Source organism: Cetorhinus maximus, chromosome 3, assembly GCF_964194155.1.
Source record: "Cetorhinus maximus chromosome 3, sCetMax3.hap1.1, whole genome shotgun sequence".
Taxonomy (NCBI): Eukaryota; Metazoa; Chordata; class Chondrichthyes; order Lamniformes; family Cetorhinidae; genus Cetorhinus; species Cetorhinus maximus.
This window is the reverse complement of record NC_135881.1, coordinates 101,138,981-101,161,339: the sequence shown is the minus strand read 5'-3', so window position 1 is coordinate 101,161,339 and position 22,359 is coordinate 101,138,981. Positions and strand designations below refer to the sequence as shown.

Genomic DNA, 22,359 nt, shown 5'->3' with positions numbered 1-22,359 from the left:
GAAAATGGTCTGAAGATACATTACAGGGATGAATTTGTATTATTGGTAACATTGGGTAATCCTTATATCTTCAGTTTCACTTCTATCTTGTAGTCAGAATCAGTAAATAATTAGATTACACAATTGTGCAGTGAAGTACATTAAGTCAACTGCTACATTTGTTTTCCCAAATATAATTCTGTAGCCCATTAGTAATAATGTACTAGGCATAATTTTTATAACATTAAAAGAGTTAAAAATATTTTACCTAGTGCAGTATTACACTTGCCTATAGGCATTTCAGCAAAACATTTTAAAAAATGGACTATCTGCCTTGTATCAAGTATTAAGAGCATGTCACTTTGGTAAGCCAGGTGGATGACTAGTACTAAATTGGCATAAAAAAGACAACACTGTTTTGTCCGTTCCTCTTATGAGCAAGATCCTGTCAGAGTTCATTATGTATTGCCTTGCCCTTGAATATTTAAAGAAAATAACCAACAAGTAAATTAACTAAAGCTATAATTAGCTTGTGAAGGTGTCACATTGAATATTGTTTCATCTGCTGCACTTGCTTAGATACTCTATACAAGTGTTGATTTGTTGATTCCTGTCATTCTTCTAACTTTTTTGGGATCACGGGTGGGTCGCTAATGGAGAGGCAGAAACATAATCCTACTTGATGAGCAAGACAGATGTGCAATCTGGCAAGAAGCAAGAATCATCAGGCAGTAGCCAGGAACATTGGAAGCAAGCCCAATTTTCACTGATCTCAAGTAGGTAGCACTACAGGCTCCATCCATTGGAGGTGGTGGAGGGAAGTCTGGCTTGAATGCCAAAAATAGGCATGACAAAAACAGCAAGGGAGATTTACAGGCACCACTCCAGATATTGCTCCAGAAATAGAGTGGGCTGGACATCAGCAACAAAGCTGAGAAAGGTCATGTGCAGTGCAGAGCTAAACAAACACAAAAGACCAGTTGGCAAGATACAATACTGCCCAAATTGAGGGCTGGAATTTTGCCACAGCTGCTAAGTCTGAATACAGGAGGCAATCTCGCAGTGAGGTAGGGAGGCAAAGAGATGTAGAGAGGGTATTCCAGTGCTTGGGAGCTCGGCAACTAAAGGCATGGCCACCAATCGCACAGCAACTAAAACTGGGAATGCACGAGAGGCCAGAATTAGAGGAGCGCAGATATCTTAAAGGATTGTGGGGCTGGAGGAGTTAACAGAGATAGGGAGGGGTGCAGTCACAGAAAGATTTGAAAACAAGGATGAGAAATTTAAAACCAAGACATATTGACCAAGACCCAATGTAAGTCAGCAAGCACAGGGTGATAGGGCATCGGGACTTGGTGCAAATTAAGTCATGGGCAGCAGAGTTTTGGTTGACCTCAAGATAACAGAGTAGAATGTGGGAGACCAGCCAGGAATGCATCGATAAAGTCGACTTCAGAGGTAACGAAAGCCAGCAGATTATCCATCAGATTAGTGATCTCAAAAAATGCGCTCAGTTGCACTGTTTCTAACAGTAGATTCCAGTAACTTCCTCACAACTGATGTTAAACTAAAAGGTCTTCAGTTTCCTGGTTTCTTCTTCCATTCCTTCTTAAATAATGGAGTGACATTTGCAATTTTCCAATCGAAAAGGTACAATGCCCTAAACTCAAGATCTTTACAAAATTATGATTAATAGATCTGTAATTTCCTTCCTTATTTATTTTAACACCCTGGAAACCTTCAGGTCCTGGAGATTTTTCTATCTTAATTCCACTTGTTCTCCACTACCATATTTTTAAAAACATAAAATCCAATAAACTCTTTCCCTTATGTTTAGGTTCCCTTGGACCCATGGTATTTTGGCCTCTTCCCCCACTGTGAAAACAAACACACACTATTAATTTCACAAATTTACAATCTGTTGATTATATAGCCTTGCCTGCAACTGAATTTAATGGGTCCAAATTCCGACTAACATTGTCTTTTTATTAATAGGTTTATGAAACCTTGACTGTTAATTTTAATATTCCTTGAAAATTTTTATCCGATACTTTTATACTAAAAACCAAAAAGGTTGACTAATTAGGAAATAGAGATAGTTTAAGTAAGTTATATTGGTATTTGTGGGTGTTAGGAATGAATTTTAGTTTTAATGTTTAAATTTGATTTGTATTTCTGTATGTGTGTGTTAAGAAAAGGTCAAGTTGAGTTTTAGTTTCACTTTAAAAGGTGCCTGCGTTTCGAATGAGGGTTTATGACTGTAAGTGAAGTTAAGCAAACACAAGAAAAACTGGGCGGTTGTCTAGCAACAGGGGTCCAGAGAGGCAGGTCCCTCCCACAGACACACACAGAAGAAACTAGAAACAGCAGTTTTAAGTTCAGTTTTGAAGACAGATGCCGGGCAGAAGCAACCTAGAAGGGGCGGATAGCCAGTCTCAAGCTAAAGAAGAAAGTCCACAAGAATCCAGGGGAGTGGAACAGGAGAAAGTCCCAAGCAGATCTTCTAGTCAAAGGAAGAGCAGGAACCTGGAAAAGGTCCTGTTAAGTGAAGTTAACATTGAGAGGCAGAGAAAGGCTCTAAGTTTCAAGCTCCAAGCTGCAGGAAGCAGAGTCAAAGCGATATAAAGGCGTATGAGAAGTCAGAAGATCCAAAGAGGCAACTGAAGGTCTGTAGCTCTTTGCTATGGCCATGTGAAGCAATGGTGTACTGTTGACAGCTGAGTCGGTGAGAGAGAGAGTGCATGGAACAAAGCTTGAATGCATGTGGGTGACCCAGGGGAGCAGAACAATGGAAGGAGAGTTCCAAAATCTGGAGGTGAACCCTTGCGGAAGGCGTCTGAGAGAAAGTATCAGTTTGGAAGAAGATTCCAAAGCGAGTTCTTGGAAAGAGGAGATTGGAAACCCTCATGTGAAAGAGAGACTACAGTGAGACCGGTTGGTTCATGGTGTGACAGTGCCTGGGGGAGTTGAGGAGAGATTCATAGCATCTGTCTGGGGTGGCATATGTCACTTGGTTTCGGAGTGTGGTGTATCAGACCACAGGTCGTCAAGTGGTTTACATAGACTGTATACTTACTGTGAACATTAGGGTATAAGATAGCTTTCGTAACTTGTGTTATCCTTAGAAATCTATAAATATCTGTAAAGGCATAGATGTGGGTGAAGGAGTACTGTAATATAGTTCATTTTTCTTGTTTAGTAAATGTCCTATGCTTTTGTTAAAAGATCATCAGTTGACTCCAGTGACTCTGTCCAGTAGCCACTCTCCATGTATCTAAACAAACAAATAAAAGTTAGGATCTATCAAACTGGATTTCACCCTGGCTTGTCCAGTGGTAACCTCAATGGGGGATCATAGCATAATGCTCTTCAAGGAATGGAACCTACCCAATCTAGCCTAGCATGTGACTTCGGTGTCTTAATATACAGCAAACTCTTAATACCTTCAGGAGCAGCCCAACAAGCCACTCAGTTGCACTAAGCAGGACACAAAGAGAAATATCAGCAACAATCCAAGTATTGATCATGACAAAACTCAGGCATTCCCAGGCTATCTGACGTTCCAACATCTGGAAACTGGTAGTCAAGGTAGAAAGTAGCCTCGCAGGCTAATCATGAGAAAGGGTCTGACATAGTGATACTCAGTCATAGCTATCAGCCAACAAAACAGGCTTCTCCATCACTGTCAACCACCAGAAATAGAGCAATGAACTATACAAACAGGTGCTTGTAGCCCCTGGAAACTCCAAAATTGGTTTTGGGATTCTATAAACTCTCATGGAGTCTTGTCATACAAGGTGAACAAAACCCCCTTCTGATTACGAGTGCCACTCCCAACTTACAAATCAGTATGCCACCTTGTACAATACTAGAAAGCAGCATTGGAGCAAGTATACAGAATGTATTCAGATTTCAATGTTCACCATGAGTGGTTTGATAGAGTTACAGATTAAGCTGGTTGAGTAACGAAGGACATGATTAGTCCTACTTGCTGGTTAGGGAATCAAGGGAAAAACCTAATTGGCTGCATCCTCATCAACCTACCTACTGGTCACAGTATACAATTCTGCCACTGCAATGGCACACAGCATGTCACAGATGCCCAGCACTGGGTTTCTAGATCTTTCCTTAGTCTGTCCCATTTAACACAATGGCCATACTACATAATGGAGGATCTTCTCACTGTGAAGACCAGAGTTTGTCTTTGCAAGGACTGTGTAGACATTTATGTCTAAGATAGCATTAGTCATAATGGCCACAGCATAGCTCAAGCAAAGACAGAACAGTCTTGATTGAGGGCATCTTTCATCCCTACAACAGTCTTGAATGCGATTAAGGGCAGACCTAGCAAACCAAACTGTGCATGTATTAAGTGTTGTGAGAAAGCAATCAGCAGTAGCAAAATTGTATAACACTACGTCTGTAACCACATACCCTACTGCAACCCTCCATAAAACAGAGATTCAACTCTGACTCAATGGTAAGTGTAGATGGACACGCTAGAAGCATGAACAGCCATACCTCAGAATCACAAATAATTACAGCGCAGGAGGCAGCCATTCGGCCCATTGTGTCTGCACCGGCTCTCCGAATAAGCAATTCACCTCGTGCCATCTCCCTTCTTCCTATTTACCCTACACATTATTCCTTTTCAGAAAAGTCTAATTCCCTTTTGAATGCCTCTCAGGCAATGCATTCCAAACCCCAAGCAATCATTGCTTGAAAATGATTTTCCTCATGTTGTTTTTGCTTCTTTTGCCAGTTACTTTAAATCTGTGCCCTCTCGTTCCCAATCCTTCTGTGAGTGGGAAAAATTCCTCCCTCCCTACTCTGTCCAGACCCCTCATGATTTTAAATACCTCCATCAAATTTCCCCTTAGCCTTTTCTTCTCCTAAGAAAACAGTCAGAACTTCTCCAATCTATCTTCATAATTTAAGTTACTCGTCCCTGGAACCATTTCCATGAATTGTTTCTACAGTTTCTCGAATGCCTTCACATCTTTCCTAAAATGCAACACCTAGAAATGGGTGCAATATTCCGGCTGAGGCTGAACTAACAACTTATTTAAGTTCAACATAACCTCCTCTTGTACTCTACTGTTCTCTGCAGCCATGAGCGTGAGTCCCAAAGCTGTGTTGGCTGCCCGGTGCCAGGGTTAAGGACATCTCCTCAGGCTGAAGAGGAACTTGGAATGGGAGTGGAGGGATCCAGTTAGGACTAGAAAGGGGGTTCTGCTAAAAGAACTTGAACAGTTAGGGGCTAAATTAAAAAGCAGAACCTCCAAGTTAATAATCTCAGGATTACTACCTGAACCATGGGCAAACTGGCGTAGGGTAAATAAAGAGGAGTTAAATGCGCGGCTCAAAGATTGGTGTGGGAGGAATGGGTTTCAGTTCATGGGGCACTGGCATCAGTACTGGGTTAGAAGAGAGCTGTTCCGGTGGGAAGAGCTTCACTTGAACCATACTGGGACCAGTGTCCTGGCAAATCGAATAACTAGGGCTGTAGAGGGGGCTTTAAACTAAATAGAGGTGGGGAGAGTTCCGGAAAGGGGATAAGTAGGCTTACAAAGCAAAAGGACGTGGCAGCATTGCAGGGCAGCTATTTAGGTAATGATATCCAGAGTGTGACAGGAAGGGACAGAGTGTACAAACATAAGAAAACAGCAGCAAATAGGGCCAAAGGGGGAAAAAAATGGAAAAAAAGGCAAAATTAATGGCTCTTTACTTAAATGCACGTAGTAATCGGAACAAAATAAATGAATTAAAGGTACAAATAGAGGTTAATGGGTATGATCTTATAGCCATTACGGAGGCATGGTTACAAGGAGATCAAAGCTGGGAACTAAATATTAGCTATGTGACTTTTCGAAAGGACAGGCAGTAAGTAAAGGGTCGTGAGATAGCTTTGTTAGTACAAGATGGAATAAGTACGATAGCAAGAAATGATCTTGGATCAGAAGATGTGGAATCCATATACTCAGTATACGAAATAAGGTCAATGAGCTTGTGGCACAGATTGAAATTGGCAGGTATGATGTGGTGGGCATCACGGAGACATAGCTGCAAGGGGATCAGGACTGGGGGCTAAATATCCAAGGATATACATCCTACTGAAAAGATAGGCAGGTTGGCAGAGTGGGTGGGGTTGCTTTGTTAGTAAGAAATGAAATTAAATCGATAGCAAGAAATGATGTAGGGTCAGATGATGTAGAATCTGTGTGGGTAGAGTTGAGGAGCCGCAAAGGTAAAAAAACCATAATGGGAGTTATGTACAGGCCTCCGAACAGTAGGCAGGATGTGGGGCACAAGATACACCAGGAGATAGAAAAGGTGTGTAAGAAAGGCAAGGTTACAGTGATCACGGGGGATTTCAATATGCAGGTAGACTGGGAAAATCAGGTTGGTAGTGGATCCCAAGAAAAGGAATTTGTGGAATGTCTACGAGATGGCTTTTTGGAGCAGCTTATGGTGGATCCCACTAGGGAACACGCAATTCTAGATTTAGTGATGTGTAATGAGGCAGATTTGATAAGGGAGCTTAAGGTGAAGGAACCCTTAGGAGGAAGTGACCATAATATGATAGAATTTACCCTGCAATTTGAGAGGAAAAAGCTGGAATCAGATATAACGGTATTACAGTTGAATAAAGGCAACTACAGAGGCATGAGTGAGGAGCTGGCCAGAATTGACTGGGAGATGAGCCTAGCAGGAAAGACAGTGGAACAGCAATGGCAGGAGTTTCTGGGATTAATTTGGGAGACACAGCAAAAATTCATCCCTAGGAAGAAGAAGCATACTAAAGGGAGGACGAGGCAACCATGGCTGACATGGGAAGTCAGGGACAGCATAAAAGCTAAAGAGAAAGCATACAATGCGGCGAAGAGCAGTGGGAAACCAGGGGATTGGGAAGCCTACAAAGACCAACAGAGGACAACTAAAAAATAAGGAGGGAGAAGATTAAATATGAGGGTAAACTAGCCAGTAATATAAAAGAAGATTGCAAGAGTTTTTTTAGATATATAAAGGGTAAGAGAGAGGCAAAAGTGGACATTGGGCTGCTGGAAAATGACGCTGGAGAAGTAGTAGTGGGGAACAAAGAAATGGCGGAGGAACTGAATAGGTACTTTGTGTCAGTCTTCACAGTGGAAGACACGAGTGACATCCCCAAAGTTCAAGAGAGTCGGGGGGCAGAGGTGAGTATGGTGGCCATTACCAAGGAGAAGGTGCTAGGAAAACTGAAAGGTCTGAAGGTGGATAAATCACCTGGACCAGATGGATTACACCCCAGAGTTCTGAAGGAGATAGCTGAAGAGATAGTGGAGGCGTTAGTGGTGATCTCTCAGGAATCACTGGAGTCAGGGAGGGTCCCAGAGGACTGGAAAATAGCTAATGTAACCCCCCGTTTAAGAAGGGAGTGAGGCAAAAGACGGGAAATTACAGGCCGATTAGCCTGACCCCGGTCATTGGTAAGGTTTTAGAGTCCATTATTAAGGATGAGATTTCACAATACTTGGAAGTGCATGGTAAAATCGGGCAAAGTCAGCATGGTTTCATCAAGGGGAGGTCATGCCTGACAAATCTGTTAAAATTCTTTGAGGAGGTGACGAGTAGGTTAGACAAAGGAGAGCCAATGGATGTTATCTACTTGGACTTCCAGAAGGCCTTTGACAAGGCGCCACACAGGAGGCTGCTCAGTAAGATAAGAGCCCATGGTGTTAGAGGCAAGGTACTACATGGATAGAAGATTGGCAGTCTGGCAGGAAGCAGAGAGTGGGGATAAGGGGGTCCTTCTCAGGATGGCGGCCGGTGACTAGTGGAGTTCCACATGGGTCAGTGTTGGGACCACAACTTTTCACTTTTATGCATTAATGATCTAGATGAAGGAACTGAGGGCATCCTGGCTATGTTTGCAGATGATACAAAGATAGGTGGAGGGACAGGTAGTATTGAGGAGGCGGGGAGGCTGCAGAAGGATTTGGACAGGTTAGGAGAATGGGCAAAGAAGTGGCAGATGGAATACAACGTGGGGAAGTGTGAGGTCATGCACTTTGGTAGGAAGAATAGAGGCATGGACTATTTTCTAAATGGGGAGAGAATTCAGAAATCAGGAGTGCAAAGGGATTTGGGAGTCCTAGTCCAGGATTCTCTTAAGGTTAACTTACAGGTTGAGTCGGTAGTTAGGAAGGCAAATGCAATGTTGCCATTTATTTCAAGAGGACTAGAATATAAAAGCAGGGATGTGCTGCTGAGGCTTTATAAGGCTCTGGTCAGACCACATTTAGAATATTGTGAGCAATTTTGGGCCCCATATCTCAGGAAGGATGTGCTGGCCCTGGAGAGGATCCAGAGGAGGTTCACGAGAATGATCCCAGGAATGAAAGGCTTAACATATGAGGAACGTTTGAGGACTCTGGGTCTATACTCGATGGAGTTTAGAAGGATGAGGGGGGATCTGATTGAAACTTACAGAATACTGAAAGGCCTGGATAGAGTGGACGAGGGGAAGATGTTTCAATTAGTAGGAGAGACTAGGACCCGAGGGCACAGCCTCAGAGTAAAGGGAAGACCTTTTAGAACAAAGATGAGGAGAAACTTCTTTAGCCAGAGAGTGGTGAATCTATGGATTTCATTGCCACAGAAGGCTGTGGAGGCCAGGTCATTGAGTGTATTTAAGACCGAGATAGATAGGTTCTTGACTGGTAAGGGGATCAAAGGTTACGGGGAGAAGGCGGGAGAATGGGGTTGAGAAACTTATCAGCCATGATTGAATGGCGGAGCAGACTCGATGGGCCGAATGGCCTAATTTCTGCTCCTATGTCTTATGGTCTTATGGTCATATGGGTGGAGGCAAGAAATAACAAGGGGAAGAAGACACTGGTGGGAGTAGTCTATAGGCCCCCTAACAGTAGCTATGCAGTAGGACAGAGAATAAATCAGGTAATAATGAGGGCATGTGTAAATTGCAGTACATTAATCAAGGGTGACTTAATTTCCATGTAGATTGGGAAAATCAAATTGGCAGGGGTAGCCACGAGCAAGAATTCAGAGTGTGTGTTCGGGACAGTTTCCTAGAACAATATGTTGTGGGTCCAACCAGGGACAGGTTATTTTGAATCTGGTAATGGGTAAGGAGGCAGGTTTAATAAATGATCTCAGAGTAAAAGATCCCCTCGGAAACAGTGACCATAACATGTTAGAATTTAGCATTCAGTTTGAGAGTGAGAAACTTAGCTTGGAAACAACTGTGCTAAATTTAAATAAGGGTAATTACGAAGGAGAGCAGAGTTGGCTGGGGTGGACTGGAAAAGGAGTTTAGCAGAAAAGACAGTGATGAACAATGGCAGACGTTTAAGAAAATAGTTCGTGACTCACAACAAAGATATATCCCAATGAGGAAGGGGGATTGTTGGAAGGGGATAAACCAACCATGGTTAACCAAGGAAGTTAAGGATAGTATCAAAGTGAAAGAAAAAATATACAATGTGGCAAAAATTAGTGGTGAGCTAGAGGATTGGAAAAGTTTTAAAAACCAACAGAAGATGACAAAAAAAATAATAAAAAGGGAGAAAATAAACTTTGAGGGTAAACTAGCAAGTAATATAAAAACGGACAGTAAGGGCTTCTTTAAATATATAAAAAAGGAGCGAGAGGCCAAAGTCAACATAGGCCTCTTAGTTTATGAGGCTGGGGAAATAATAATTGGGAACCAGGAAATGAGAGAGGAGTTGAATAAATACTTTGCATCAGTCTTCACGGTAGAAGACACTAATAGCATACCAAAATAATAAATAATCATGAGGCAAAAGGGGGGAGGAAATAAATACAATAACTATCACTAGAGAAAAAGTACGAGGGAAACTATTGGGGCAAAAGGCCAAAAAGTCACTTGGACCTGATGGGTTGCATTATAGGATATTAAAGGAAATAGCTGCAGAGATAGTGGACGCACTGGTAGTAATCTTCCAAGAATCCTTAGATTCTGGAAAACTGCCAATGTAACACCCTTATTCAAAAAGGGAGGGAGACAGAAAATAGGTAACTATAGGCCAGTTAGCTTAACATTTGTCATTGGGAAAATGTTAGAGTCTATTATAAAGGATGTAACAGCAAGGCATTTAGAAATGCTTAATATAATCAAGCAGAGTCAGCATGGCTTCATGAAGGGGAAATCATGCCTGACAAATTTATTAGAATTCTTTAAGGAGGTAACAAGCAGGACAGATGAAGGGGAACCAGTAGATGTAGTATATTTGGATTTCCAGAAAGCGATCGATAAGGTACCTCATATAAGGCTACTTAATAAGATAAGAGCCCATGGTGTTGGGGGTAGTACATTAGCACGGATAGAGGACTGGCTAACTAATAGAAGACAGAGAGTTGCGATATGGGGGACATTTTCAGAATGGCGACCTGTAACTAGTGGAGTGCGACAGGGATCAGTGCTTTGGCCACAATTAGTTACAATATATATTAATGACTTGGATGAGGGAAGTGAATGTACTATCACCAAGTTTGCAGATGACACAAAAATAGGTTGGAAGGCAAGTGGTGAGGATGACACAAACTCTACAGAGGGATATAGACAGGTTAAGCGAGTGGGCAAAAACGTGGCAGATGGAATATTATAGGAAAGTATGAAGTTCTGCACTTTGGCAGAAGGAACAGAGGAGCTGAATATTACTTAAATGGAGAAAGACTGAAGAAAGTTGCAGCACAGAGGGATTTGGGGGTCCTCGTTCATGAATCACAAAAAGCTAGCATACAAGCAGGCAATAGATAAAGCAAATGGAATGTTGGCCTTTATTTCAAAGGGAATGGAGTATAAAAATAGGGTAATCTTGCTAAAACTATACAAAGCACTAGTTAGACCATACCTAGAATACTGCGAACAGCTTTGATCCCCTTATCTAAGGAAAGATATACTGGCATTGGAGACAGTCCAGAGAAGGTTCACTAGGTTGATCCTGCGAATGGAGGGATTTTCTCATGAGGAGAGGATGAGTAAGTTGGGCCTGTACTCATTGGAGTTTAGAAGAATGAGAGACGACCTTATTGAAACATAAAAGATTCTTAATGGGCTTAATGAGAGGTTGTTCCCCCTTGTCTAGGGCCAGGGAGCATAATCTCAGAGTAAGGGGGCGCCCATTTAAAACAGAGATGAGGAGGAATTTTTTCTCTCAGAGGGTGGTCAATCTGTGGAATTCTTAACCACAGAGGGCTGTAGAGGGTGAGTCGTTAAGTATATTCAAGGCTGAGATAGACAGATTTTTAATCAGTAAGGGAATCAAGGGTTATGGGGAAAAGGCAGCAAAGTGGAGTTGAGGATTATCAGATCAGCCATGATCTCATTGAATGGCGGTGCAGGCTCTATGCGCTGAATGGCTTACTTTTGCTCTTACATCTTATGATCTGATGCCCCTATTAATAAAGCCGAGAACATTGTATGCTTTATTAACCGTGCTCTCAAACTGTTCTGCCACCTTCAATGACTTATGCACATATTCACCCAGGTCCCTCTGCTTCTATGCCCCCTTTACAGTTGTATCCTTTATTTTATGTTGTCTTTTCATGTTCTTTGTACCAAAATGAATCACATTTCTCCGCGTTGAACTCATCTGCCACCTGTCCGCCCATTCTACCAACTTGTTTATGTCCTTTCGAAATTCTATGCTTTGCTCCTCACAGTTCACAACGTTTCAAAGTTTCATATCATCCGCAAATTTTGAAACTGTGCCCGGTACATCAAAGCCTAGGTCTTTAATATATCAGGAAGAGCAAGAGTCCCAACGCTGACCCAGGGGAACTCCACTACAACAAACGTTCTTCCTAAAAACATCTATTGCCTAATACTTTCTGTTTCCTGTCACTCAGCCAATTTTGTATTCATGTTGCTACTTTCCCTTTTATTCCATGAGCTATATGATCATAATATGATTGAATTTTACATCCAGGTTGAGGGAGAGAAGTGTGGGTCTAAAACTAGTATTTTAAACTTAAATAAGGGCAATGAAAGTAGAGCTGGCTAAAGTGAACTGGCAAATTAGGGGATAGGTCAGTAAAGATGCAGTGGCAGATATTTAAGGGGTTATTTCAGAATATACAGAATAGATACATTTTAACAAGAAAGAAAAATTCCAAATTCCAACCCACCATCTGTAGTTAACTAAAAAAGTTAAAGATAGTATCAATCTTAAAGAAAAAGCATAGAATTGCACAAGGATTGATGGCAGGTCAGAAGATTGGACAGGATATTAAAAAAACAGTAATGAATGACTAAAAGAATGACTAAAATAAGGAGGGAAAAATTAGAGTACAGGAGAAGGCTAGCTAGAAATATAAAGACAGATGCTACGAGTTTCTATAGATATTTTTAAAAAGGAAAGAGTTAACTAAGTGAGCATTGATCCTATAGAAAATCAGTCTGGGCAATTAATAATGGAAAATGGCAGTAGGGACAGAAGAATTGAACAAATATTTTGCATCAGTCTTCAGAGGATGCATCAGTCTTCAGAGGATATAAGTGATGTCCCAGAAATAGCTGTAAATCAGGAAATGGAAAGGTAGGGGGGAGAAACTCAGGGAAAAAAAATCACCAGGGAAGTGGTACTGCGCAAATTGTTGGAGCTGCGAGCCAATCCCCTGGTCTTGATGGACTTCATCCTAGGGTCTTAAAAGAAGTGGTTAGGGAGATAGTTGATGTGTTAGATTTAATTTTCCAAAATTCCTTAGGTTCGAGGAAAGTTTCATTAGATTGGAAAATAACTAATGTAACAGCTTTATTCAAAAAGGGAGGGAGACAGAAAGCAGGAAACTACAGGTCAGTTAGCTTAACATCTGTCATATGGAAAATGTTAGAAGCTATTATTAAAGACGTTATAGCAGGGCACTTAGAAAAATTCAAGGTAATCAAGCAGTGTGAACATGGTTTTGTGAAAGAGAAATCATGTTTAATCAGTTTATTGGAGCTCTTTGAAGAAGTAACATGTGCTGTAGATGAAGTAGATGTACTTTACTTAGATTTCCAGAAGGCATTTGATAAGGTGCCACATCAAAGATTATTGAGGAAAATAAAAGTTCATGCCGTAGGGGGTAACATATTAGCATGGGTAGAAGATTGGCTAGCTAACAGGAAACAGAGAGTAGGCATAAATGGGTCATTTTCTGGTAGGTAAGATGTAACCAGTGGTGTGCCACAGAGATCAGTGCTCGGTCCTCAGCTTTTAAAAATTTATATAAATGGCTTGGATGAAGGGACCAAAAGTATGGTTGTTAAATTTGCTGATGACACAAAGATAGGTAGGAGAGTAAGTTGTGAAGAGGACATAAGGTGGCTACAAAGGGATATATATATAGGTTAAATGAGCAGGCAAAGATCTGGAAATTGAAGTATAATGTGGGAAAATGTGCAATTGTCCATCTTGGCAGGAAGAATAAAAATGCTTATTATCTAAATGGTGAGAGATTGCAGAGGTCTGAGATACAGAGGGATCTGGGTGTCCTCGTGCATGAATCGCAAAAGATTAGTATGCAGGTACAGCAAGTAATTAGGAAAGCTACTAGAATGCTATTGTTTATTGCAAGGAGAATTGAATACAAAAGTAGGGATATTATGCTTCAGTTATGCAGGGCATTGGTGAGACCACATCTGGAGTGCTACGTACAGTTTTGGTCTCCTTATTTAACTTAGAATGTAAATGCATTGCAAGCAGTTCAGAGAAGGTTTACTAGACTAATACCTGGAACGAGCAGGTTGTCTTATAAGGAAGAGTTGGACAGGCTAGGTTTGTATCCACTGGAGTTTGGAAGAGTAAGAGGCGATTTGATTGAAACATCTATGATCTTGAGGGGGCTTGATAGGGTAGATGTGGAAACTATGTCTCCTCCTGTGGGAAAATCTAGAACTAGGGGCCACTGTTTAAAAATAAGGGATCGCCTATTTAAGACAGAGATGAGAAATATTTTCTCAGGAGGATCTCGAGTCTTTTGAAATCTCTTCCTCAAAAGACGGCGGAAGCAGAGTTTTTGAATATTTTTAAGGTAGAGGTAGATAGATTCTTGATAAGCAAGGGCGTGAAAGGTTATCAGGGGTAGGCGGAACTGTGGAGTTGAGGTTGCAATCAGGTCAGCCATGATCTTGTTGAATGGTGGAGCAGGCTCGAGGGGCCAAGTGGCCTACTCCTGCTCCTAATTTGTATGTCCGTATATCTTAGAATGAGTCACTAACATAATGAAGCAACAATACAGAGCTAACTGAGTAAACATCAACAGAAAAAGGTTATGTAGTTAAACATCCCTACAACCAAGGGATCAGAACAAAGTTCTGTGGTTCCATCACATCCAGTTGAGAAGCAAGCAACTGGCAGGTCAAGGGAGAGGCTTCATGAACATATCCATCCTCAACCATGATAAAAACAGCAAACAAGTGAAAGACCATTGTTTTTAAGCTTCTTCATCAAAAATGCCAAGTAGCTGATCTTACTCATGATGCCCCAGCTTCCATAGATGCCGACGTTCAGCCAATTTGGGTCACTTCCCGTGACATGAAGAAGAAGCTGAACAAAGTCAGCAACTAGCAGAACAAGAGTGACCACAGTTTTGTAGTAAATAAGCATTGAGCTAATCTTACTGCTTTGTGGACTCATAGGAAACTAAATCTATTTATGATCGATAGCAATTTGTGACAAGCAAACAACTGGGTTAAACTTCATTTATTTCACACCTAAAAGTTATTCTAGACCTATCACGTTTTTAGATGAGAGAAATCCTGTAACATCTATAAACAATATAACACTATGGCCTTTACAACAGCAATTTTTCTTACCTGCTATCCCTTTGAGCTGCTCCTCCCTCTGTGACGGTCTTGACAAAAATTCCTAGTTTTTCTAATCCTGCATCTGCTCCAACTCCCATTCCTATAATACTGATGCCAAGGCCATCCTCATCTGTAGAGTGAGAGAGTAAAGAATTAATTCGGGAAGGAAATGAGATCAAATAATACAATGAAAATATGAGCCAATGTTGCAGCAATACATCATCTAACACATTAGTTATTTTTAACTGTAATACAAAATAGGGCAAATAATAATTAGGAAATTCAGAAATCAGGCAAAACTATTCTGGCATATATTTTGCCATTAATATATCCAGCAGGGAAAGTGGCTATCAACAAAAACTATTTGCATTTATATAACACCTTTAATATACAAAAACATCTGAGGAGTAGACTAAAATGGATGCCGAGTCAAAGGAGGTGATATTAGGAGGTATGACCAAAATCTTGTTTACAGATGTGGGTTTTAAAGAGAATTTTTGAAAAAGCACTGCTGGAGATGGCTTTCAAGGGCTGAGGGTTAACAGGTGGACTTAATGAAAGTGGGAGTCAGAGGGTACCAAAGACAAATGAATGGGATGGTCTGAATCCTGTACCCAAAATAGTGGGTGGTTCAGACAGAGGAGAGTGAGGTCCGATGGCACTTGATGTGAACCAGCCACAGCTGCTAAGACTAGTTTATTAACCTATGGCAGATATGCTCAAGCCTGCACTCCTGTGACCTGAGAGGACTAAAATGGAACCTGTACCAGAGGGAAATAAGGGTTTGCTGGGGTCAAGGATATCAATGGTGGAGATAAGGGAATGATTAAGCCGACTGACTGCTGAAATATCATGGTGAATGGAGGCCCTAAGGCGGAGCAAGTGGAATTTAGAAAATATGGTTGTAAATAACTTGAGGATATTGTTCAAATAACAGATGGAAAAGGAAGTGCGTTTGAAACAGAGTGGAGCAAGGTTCCCAACTATGGATGTAAGATGTGCAAGAAATATAGAGTGGTGATGCTAAGGGATTTTAATTATCCAAATGTTGACTGGGATAATGTTAGAGTAAAGGGTAAAGAGGGGCAGGAATTTCTGAAATGTGTTCAGGAGAACTTCCTTGATCAGTATGTTCTTGGCCTAACTTGAAATGAGGCATTGCTGGATCTGGTGCTGGGAATTAAAATGGGCCAAGTGGACAAAGTGTCCATGGGGACTTTGGGTAAGAGTGATCATTGTATCATAAGGTTTAGATTAGCAATGGAGAAGAGCAAGGAACAATCTCTTGAACAACTTTAAATTGGAAGAGGGATAATTTCAAAAGGATGACGGGGATCTAGCCAGGATAAAATAGAACCAGAGACTGACAGAAAAAGCTGTAATGGAACAATGGGTGATCTTTAAGGAAGAGAAGTTCAGGTACAGACTGGCATATTCCAATAGGGGAGAAAGGTAAAGGAGCCAAAAACAGAGCTGCTTGGATGACGAGGGAGATAGAGATTATGATGAAACAAAAAAGGAGAGCGTACGATGCATGTCAGGTGAATTCTGAGAACCAGGTCAAATACACTAGGTTGGGAAGGGAGGTGAAGAGGAAATTAAGATTAGCAAAGAGAAAATATGGGAATGGAGCGGCAGACAACATAAAAGGGAACACAAAAATCTTCTTTCAGCATTTAAGGCTAGAATACTTAATCTCTTTGTATCAGTGTTTACTAAGGAAGAGGAATCTGACAAAATATTGACAGAAGTGGAGATAATGTAGGCAATAAACAGTGTGAAAATTCAAAAGAAGGTGGTACTGAAAAGGCTGACTATGCTTCGGTTAAGTCACCTGGTCCAGGTGGCTTGCATCCCAGGTTGCTAAAGGAAGTGCTTGCCTTAATCTTCAATCTTCCCTAGTTATGGGGGTGGGGGAAGATGCCAGAAGATTGGAGAGGGGCAAATGTGACACCCTGGGTGTAAGGTCAGTCCTAGGAATTATAGACCGGTTAGTTTAGCATCAGTGGTGGATAAGGTTTTGGAATCCATAATCAAGGAAAAAGAATTACAGGGCACTTGGAGAGGTTTGAGCTAATTGAGGAGAGCCAACACAGATTTGTAAAAGACAGGTCGTGCTTGACTAATCTAATTGAATTTTTTTGATGAGGTAACAGAGATGAATGGAATGCAGTGGATGTTGACTATATGGATTTTTACGAAAGTGTGACAAGGTACTAAGGCTGATTAACAAAACTGTTGCTTATGGAATAAGAGGGTCAATGTCTAATTGGATAAAAAATTGTATTAAGGGCAGAAAACAGCAAGTCATGGCAAATGGTTGTTTTTCAGACTGGGGGGGAGGGGGGTGGGGAATGGTAGACTGTGGTGCTCCCCCAGGAGTCAATGCTGGGACCATTACCTTTTTTGATACACATATATAAATGATTCTGATATTGGAATACAGAGAACATTTCCAAAATGTGTCACTAATACCAAACTTAGAGATGTAGCTGACAGAGGATAATACTAATCAACTTCTACAGGACATAGGCTAGAAGAGTGGGCAGACAAGTGACAGGTGGAATTTAATACAGAAAATGTGAGGTGATGCATGTTGGCAGAAGGGACAAGAGAGGCAATACAGACTTCACGGCAAAATTCTGAAGAGTGTGCATGGACAGAGGGACCTGAGGATGCATGCGCATCAATCTTTGAACATGGCAGGTCATACTGTGAGAGTGGGGGGTTTAGGCAAACATATGGGATTGTGTGCTTCACAAATAGAGGCACTAAGTACAAAAGCAGAGAAGTTATGATGAACTTCTATAAATCTCTGGTTAGGCCCCAAATAGAGTAGTGTGTCCAGTTCTAGTCATCAGACTTTAGGAATACATGAACGACTGAGATGGTGCAGTAGAGATTTACCAGAATGATTACTGGGATGGGAATTTTAGTTACAAGATTAGATTGGAAAGGCTAGGGTTGCTCTCATTGGAGCAAGGAGATTCAGGGGAGATTTAACAGAGGTGTACAAGATCATGACGGATTTGGAAAAGGTAGACAAGGAAAACCTCTTCCCATTAGCTGACAGTATAAGGATTAGGGGGATACAGATTTAAGATTTTGGCCAAGAGATGCAGGGGGAATGTGAGTGGGAATGACCTGGAACACTCTGCCCATGAGTGTGGTGGAAATGGAAATAATCAATGATTTCAATAAGAAATTGGATGGGCACTTGTAGTTACTTTACAAGTACATTAAGAGTAAGAAGATAACTAGGAAAAGAGTAGGGCCCATTAAGGATCATAGTGGTAATTTGTGCATGGAGCCGGAAGACGTAGGTAGGGTTCTAAATGAATACTTTGTGTCGGTGTTCATAAGTGAGAGGGACAACGTGGGTTTGGAAATCAGGCAGAAGGACTGTGAAATAATTTTTAAAATTGGCATAGAAAGGGAGGAGGTTCTAAGTGGTCTGGCAGGCTTAGAAGTAGATAAATGTTCAGGCCCGGATGAAATGTATCCCAGGCTGTTGAGTGAGGCAAGGAAGGAGATAGCAGGGGTGCTGGCAATAATTTTCAATAACTCTCTGGCCAGGGGAGAGGTGCCAGAGGACTGGAGGACAGCCAATGTGATACCGTTATTCAAGAAGGGAGGAAGGGATAAACCAGACCAGACAGTCTAACCTCATTGGTGGGGAAACTATTGGAAGCAATTCTGAGGGACAGAGCTAATCTACACTTGGAGAGGCAGGGATTAATCAGTGACAGTCAGCATTGTTTTGTTAAGGGGAGGCTATGCCTGACCAATTGAATTGAATTTCCGAAGAGGTGACCAGGTGTGTAGATGAGGGCAATGCATTTGACCTAGTCTATTTGGACTTCAGCAAGGCTTTTGATAAGGTCCCACATGGGAGACTTATAATGGAGGTAAGAGCCCATGGGATCCCAAGGCAATTTGGCAATTTGGATCCAAAATTGGCTGAATGGCAGGAAGCAGAGGGTGATGATTAAGGGATGTTTTTGTGACTGGATGCCTGTGTCCAGTGGGGTTCCACAGGAATCGGTGTTGGATCCCTTGCTGTTTGTGGTATATATAAACGATTTAGACTTGAATGGAGGAGGGTTGATCAGTAAGTTTGCGGATGACACAAAAATTGGTGGGGTGGTAAATAATGAGGAGGGTAGCCTTAGCTTACAGGAGGATATAGATGGGCTGGTCAGATGGGCTGATCAGTGGAAAATGGAATTTAATCCGGATAAATGTGAGGTGATACACTTGGACAGGACAAACAGGCACGGGAATACATGATGAATGGTAAGACCCTGGGAAGTACCGAAGATCAGAGGGACCTTGGTGTACATGTCCACCTTAAGGTAGCGGCACAGGTAGATAAGGTGGTTAAGAAGGCATATGGGATACTTACCTTTATTAGCCGAGGCATAAAATATAAGAGCAGGGAGGTTGTGCTGGAACTGTATAAAACGCTGGTTAGGCCACAGCTAGACTATTGCATGCAGCTTTGGAATCCGTATTAAAGGAAGGATGTGATTGCATTAGAGAGAGTGCAGAGGAGATTTACTAGGATGTTGCTTGGGCTGGAGAGTTTTAGTTATGAGGAGAGATTGGATAGACTGGGGTTATTTTCCCTGGAGCAGAGGAGATTGAGGGGGTCATGATTGAGGTGTATAAAATTATGAGGGGCATAGATAGGGTAGACAGGAAGGAACTTATCCCCTTGGTGGAGGGATCAATAACCAGGGGGCATAGATTTAAGATAAGGGGCAGGAGGTATAGAGGGGATGTGAGGAAGAATTTTTTCACCCAGAGGGTGGTGGGAGTCTGGAACTCTCTGCCTGAAAGAGTGGTAGAGGCAGAAACCCTCATAACACTTAAGTATTTGGATGTGTACTTGCAATGCCATGGCATACAAGGCTATGGGCCTAGTGCTGGAAAATGGGATTAGAACAGTTAGGTACTTGTTTGACAGGCACAGACTCCATGGGCCAAAGGGCCTTTTTCTGTGCTGTAGACCTCTATGACTCTATGACACTTGAAAGAAATAAACTTGCAGGACTACAGGTATCGAGCAGAGGGGTGGGAGTGACTGACTGCTACCTGGGCAGCCAGCATGAACTCGATGCGGCCAAATGGCCTACTTCTGTGCCGCAAATGATTCTATGACTCTTTGCAACCCCCAGTGGGGTTACAGAGATAGCGTTTAGAGTTGCGAACTCCACCTCCTCCGAGGCATCAATGGCAACTCTAGAGACACTCGGATGGGACAGCTGACTGGGGTGGACAGTGAACCTCAAGAAACACTTAGCAACGAGTGCCACGCACGGCCAGGATATTTGTGCGCTGACTGATGCAGGCAGAGGAAGGCAAGGGTAATTCAGTGACCAACTGGATGTGGGAAAAACCAAGAGGTTGTGCAGCTGAGAAGACTGGCAATTTTAAACTTTACTGTATTTCTGCTCCTGTCGTTTAGGCTTCTTATCCCAGACTGATGACTTTGCTTCATAGGTTCTGGCAATTAGACCAGAGGTGGGCTGGTGGCGGAGGGGAGGGGGAGATGGTGGAAGAGACGCTGTTTAGAGCATGTGTGCGTGTGCATTTGTGTGTGGATGGGTGGAGGGGCTGACTGGGGTGGGGCGGAGAGGGACTTCACTGAGTCCTCTGTCATTGGGAAATATGGAGATCTTGGCTGAAACCTACTTGAGTACATACAATGTCAACATTTTTACAAAGTGTTTAAAACAGGTTTTCATATTTATATAATTAATTTTATGTTGATGTATAATATGCAAGCTTTAATAATTATTTACCAAAAGCAACCGAAAGTTGTTAAGTGCCAAATTACTGTTTTGGTTTTGCTTACATCTGGGGTCATGTTGATTTTCAAGTGTTAAAATGGGGTTACATTGGGAAATAGTTTGGGAAGCACTGGAGTTGGGCGGTGTTTTTTTAAATTTGTTTTTGGAATGTGAGCATCGCTGGCAAGGTCAGCTTGTGGTGTTTCCATCTGTTTGCTGCCTTATCCTTCTAGATGCTAGAAGTTGCAGGTTTGGAAGGTGATGTCAAAAGAACTTTGGCGAGTTGCTGCAGTGCATCTTGTTGCTGGGACACACTGCTGCTATCGTGTGCCAATGGTAGAGGGAATGAATATTTGAAGTGGTGGATGGGGTGCCAATCAAGCAAGCTCCTTTATCTTGGATGATGTCAAGCTTCTGTGCTTTTGAAGCTGCACTCAACCAGGCATGTAGAGTGTATTCCATCACACTCCTAACTTGTGCCTTGTAGATAGTGGACAGACTTCGGAGAGTCAGGAGGTGAGTTACCCGTCGCAGTCTCTGACCCGATTTGTGGTGACACCACTTATATTGCTGGTCCAGTTAAGTTTCTAGTCAGTGGCAATCTCCCAGGATGTTGACTGTAGATGAGATTTCCAGTCTGCGAAAGTTTTGAGCTTGCACTCGATTAGGTCCGGTATCTCTTGGCCGTTTTTGCCAAACCACTCACGATGCTTCCTGGTAGAGGCACCAAACATCTATTCGTGGTTTCTTGTTATAAGACCATAAGGCCATAAGACATAGGAGCAGAAATTAGGCCAAAATCGGCCCATCGAGTCTGCTCCGCCATTCAATCATGGCTGATAAGTTTCTCAACCCCATTCTCCCGCCGTCTCCCCGTAACCTTTGATCCCCTTACCAATCAAGAACCTATCTATCTCGGTCTTAAATACACTCAATGACCTGGCCTCCACAGCCTTCTGTGGCAATGAAATCCATAGATTCACCACTCTCTGGCTAAAGAAGTTTCTCTTCATCTCTGTTCTAAAAGGTCTTCCCTTTACTCTAAGGCTCGGTACCTAGTCTCTCCTACTAATGGAAACATCTTCCCCACGTCCACTCTATCCAGGCTATGTTGGATTTTAGGATTGACCAGGCAGTGTAGACACCCTGTAGCTCCTGGTGGCTGGAGTTTGAGAGGCTGGCAGTGAGGCACTCACTGAGAAGGGCCGCCTTGTTGGGATCTTTGATGTCATTGATGTTCATTTTCTCACAGCATTGCTTTTGTTGCCTCCGCTATTTCGGGCCAAGTTGACGGAGATGGTAGATTGGATAATGCTGTGATCAGTTCAGCAGTCATTGGTACCTGGCACGGCACAGGTGATGACCCATGACCCAAGCACTCAGGGGCTGGCCCTGCTGAGAGCCAAGAATGGAACCGAACTCATCAAAGACAGTGAGGCAGTCATTGCTCACTGCAGAGAACAGTTTGAAGAAGTCCTGCATACATATGAACAAGGAGCAGGAGTAGGCCACTTGGCCCCTTGAGCCTGCTCCGCCATTCAATAAGATCATGGCTGATCTGATTGTAACATCAAACCCACATTCCTGCCTACCCCCTTGTTAATCAAGAATCTATCGAACTCTGCCTTAAAAATATTCAAAGACTGCTTCCACTGCCTTTTGAGGAAGAGAGTTCCAAAGACCCAAGACCCTCAGGTAAAGACTTTCTCCTTATCTCTGTCTTAAATGAGCAGCCCCTTATTTTTAAACAGTGACACTTAGCTCTAGATT

At 42.2% G+C, this 22,359-nt stretch overlaps 1 protein-coding gene across 1 annotated transcript in view; it reads right to left on the bottom strand.

Annotated features, from left to right (window-relative positions):
- Nucleotides 1–22,359, bottom strand: part of ppp1r9a (protein phosphatase 1, regulatory subunit 9A) — a 345,934-nt gene that overhangs the window by 159,575 nt on the left and 164,000 nt on the right. The window contains 1 exon segment of the mRNA XM_078538769.1: nucleotides 14,804–14,924. Coding sequence (XP_078394895.1) covers nucleotides 14,804–14,924 — 121 coding nt within the window.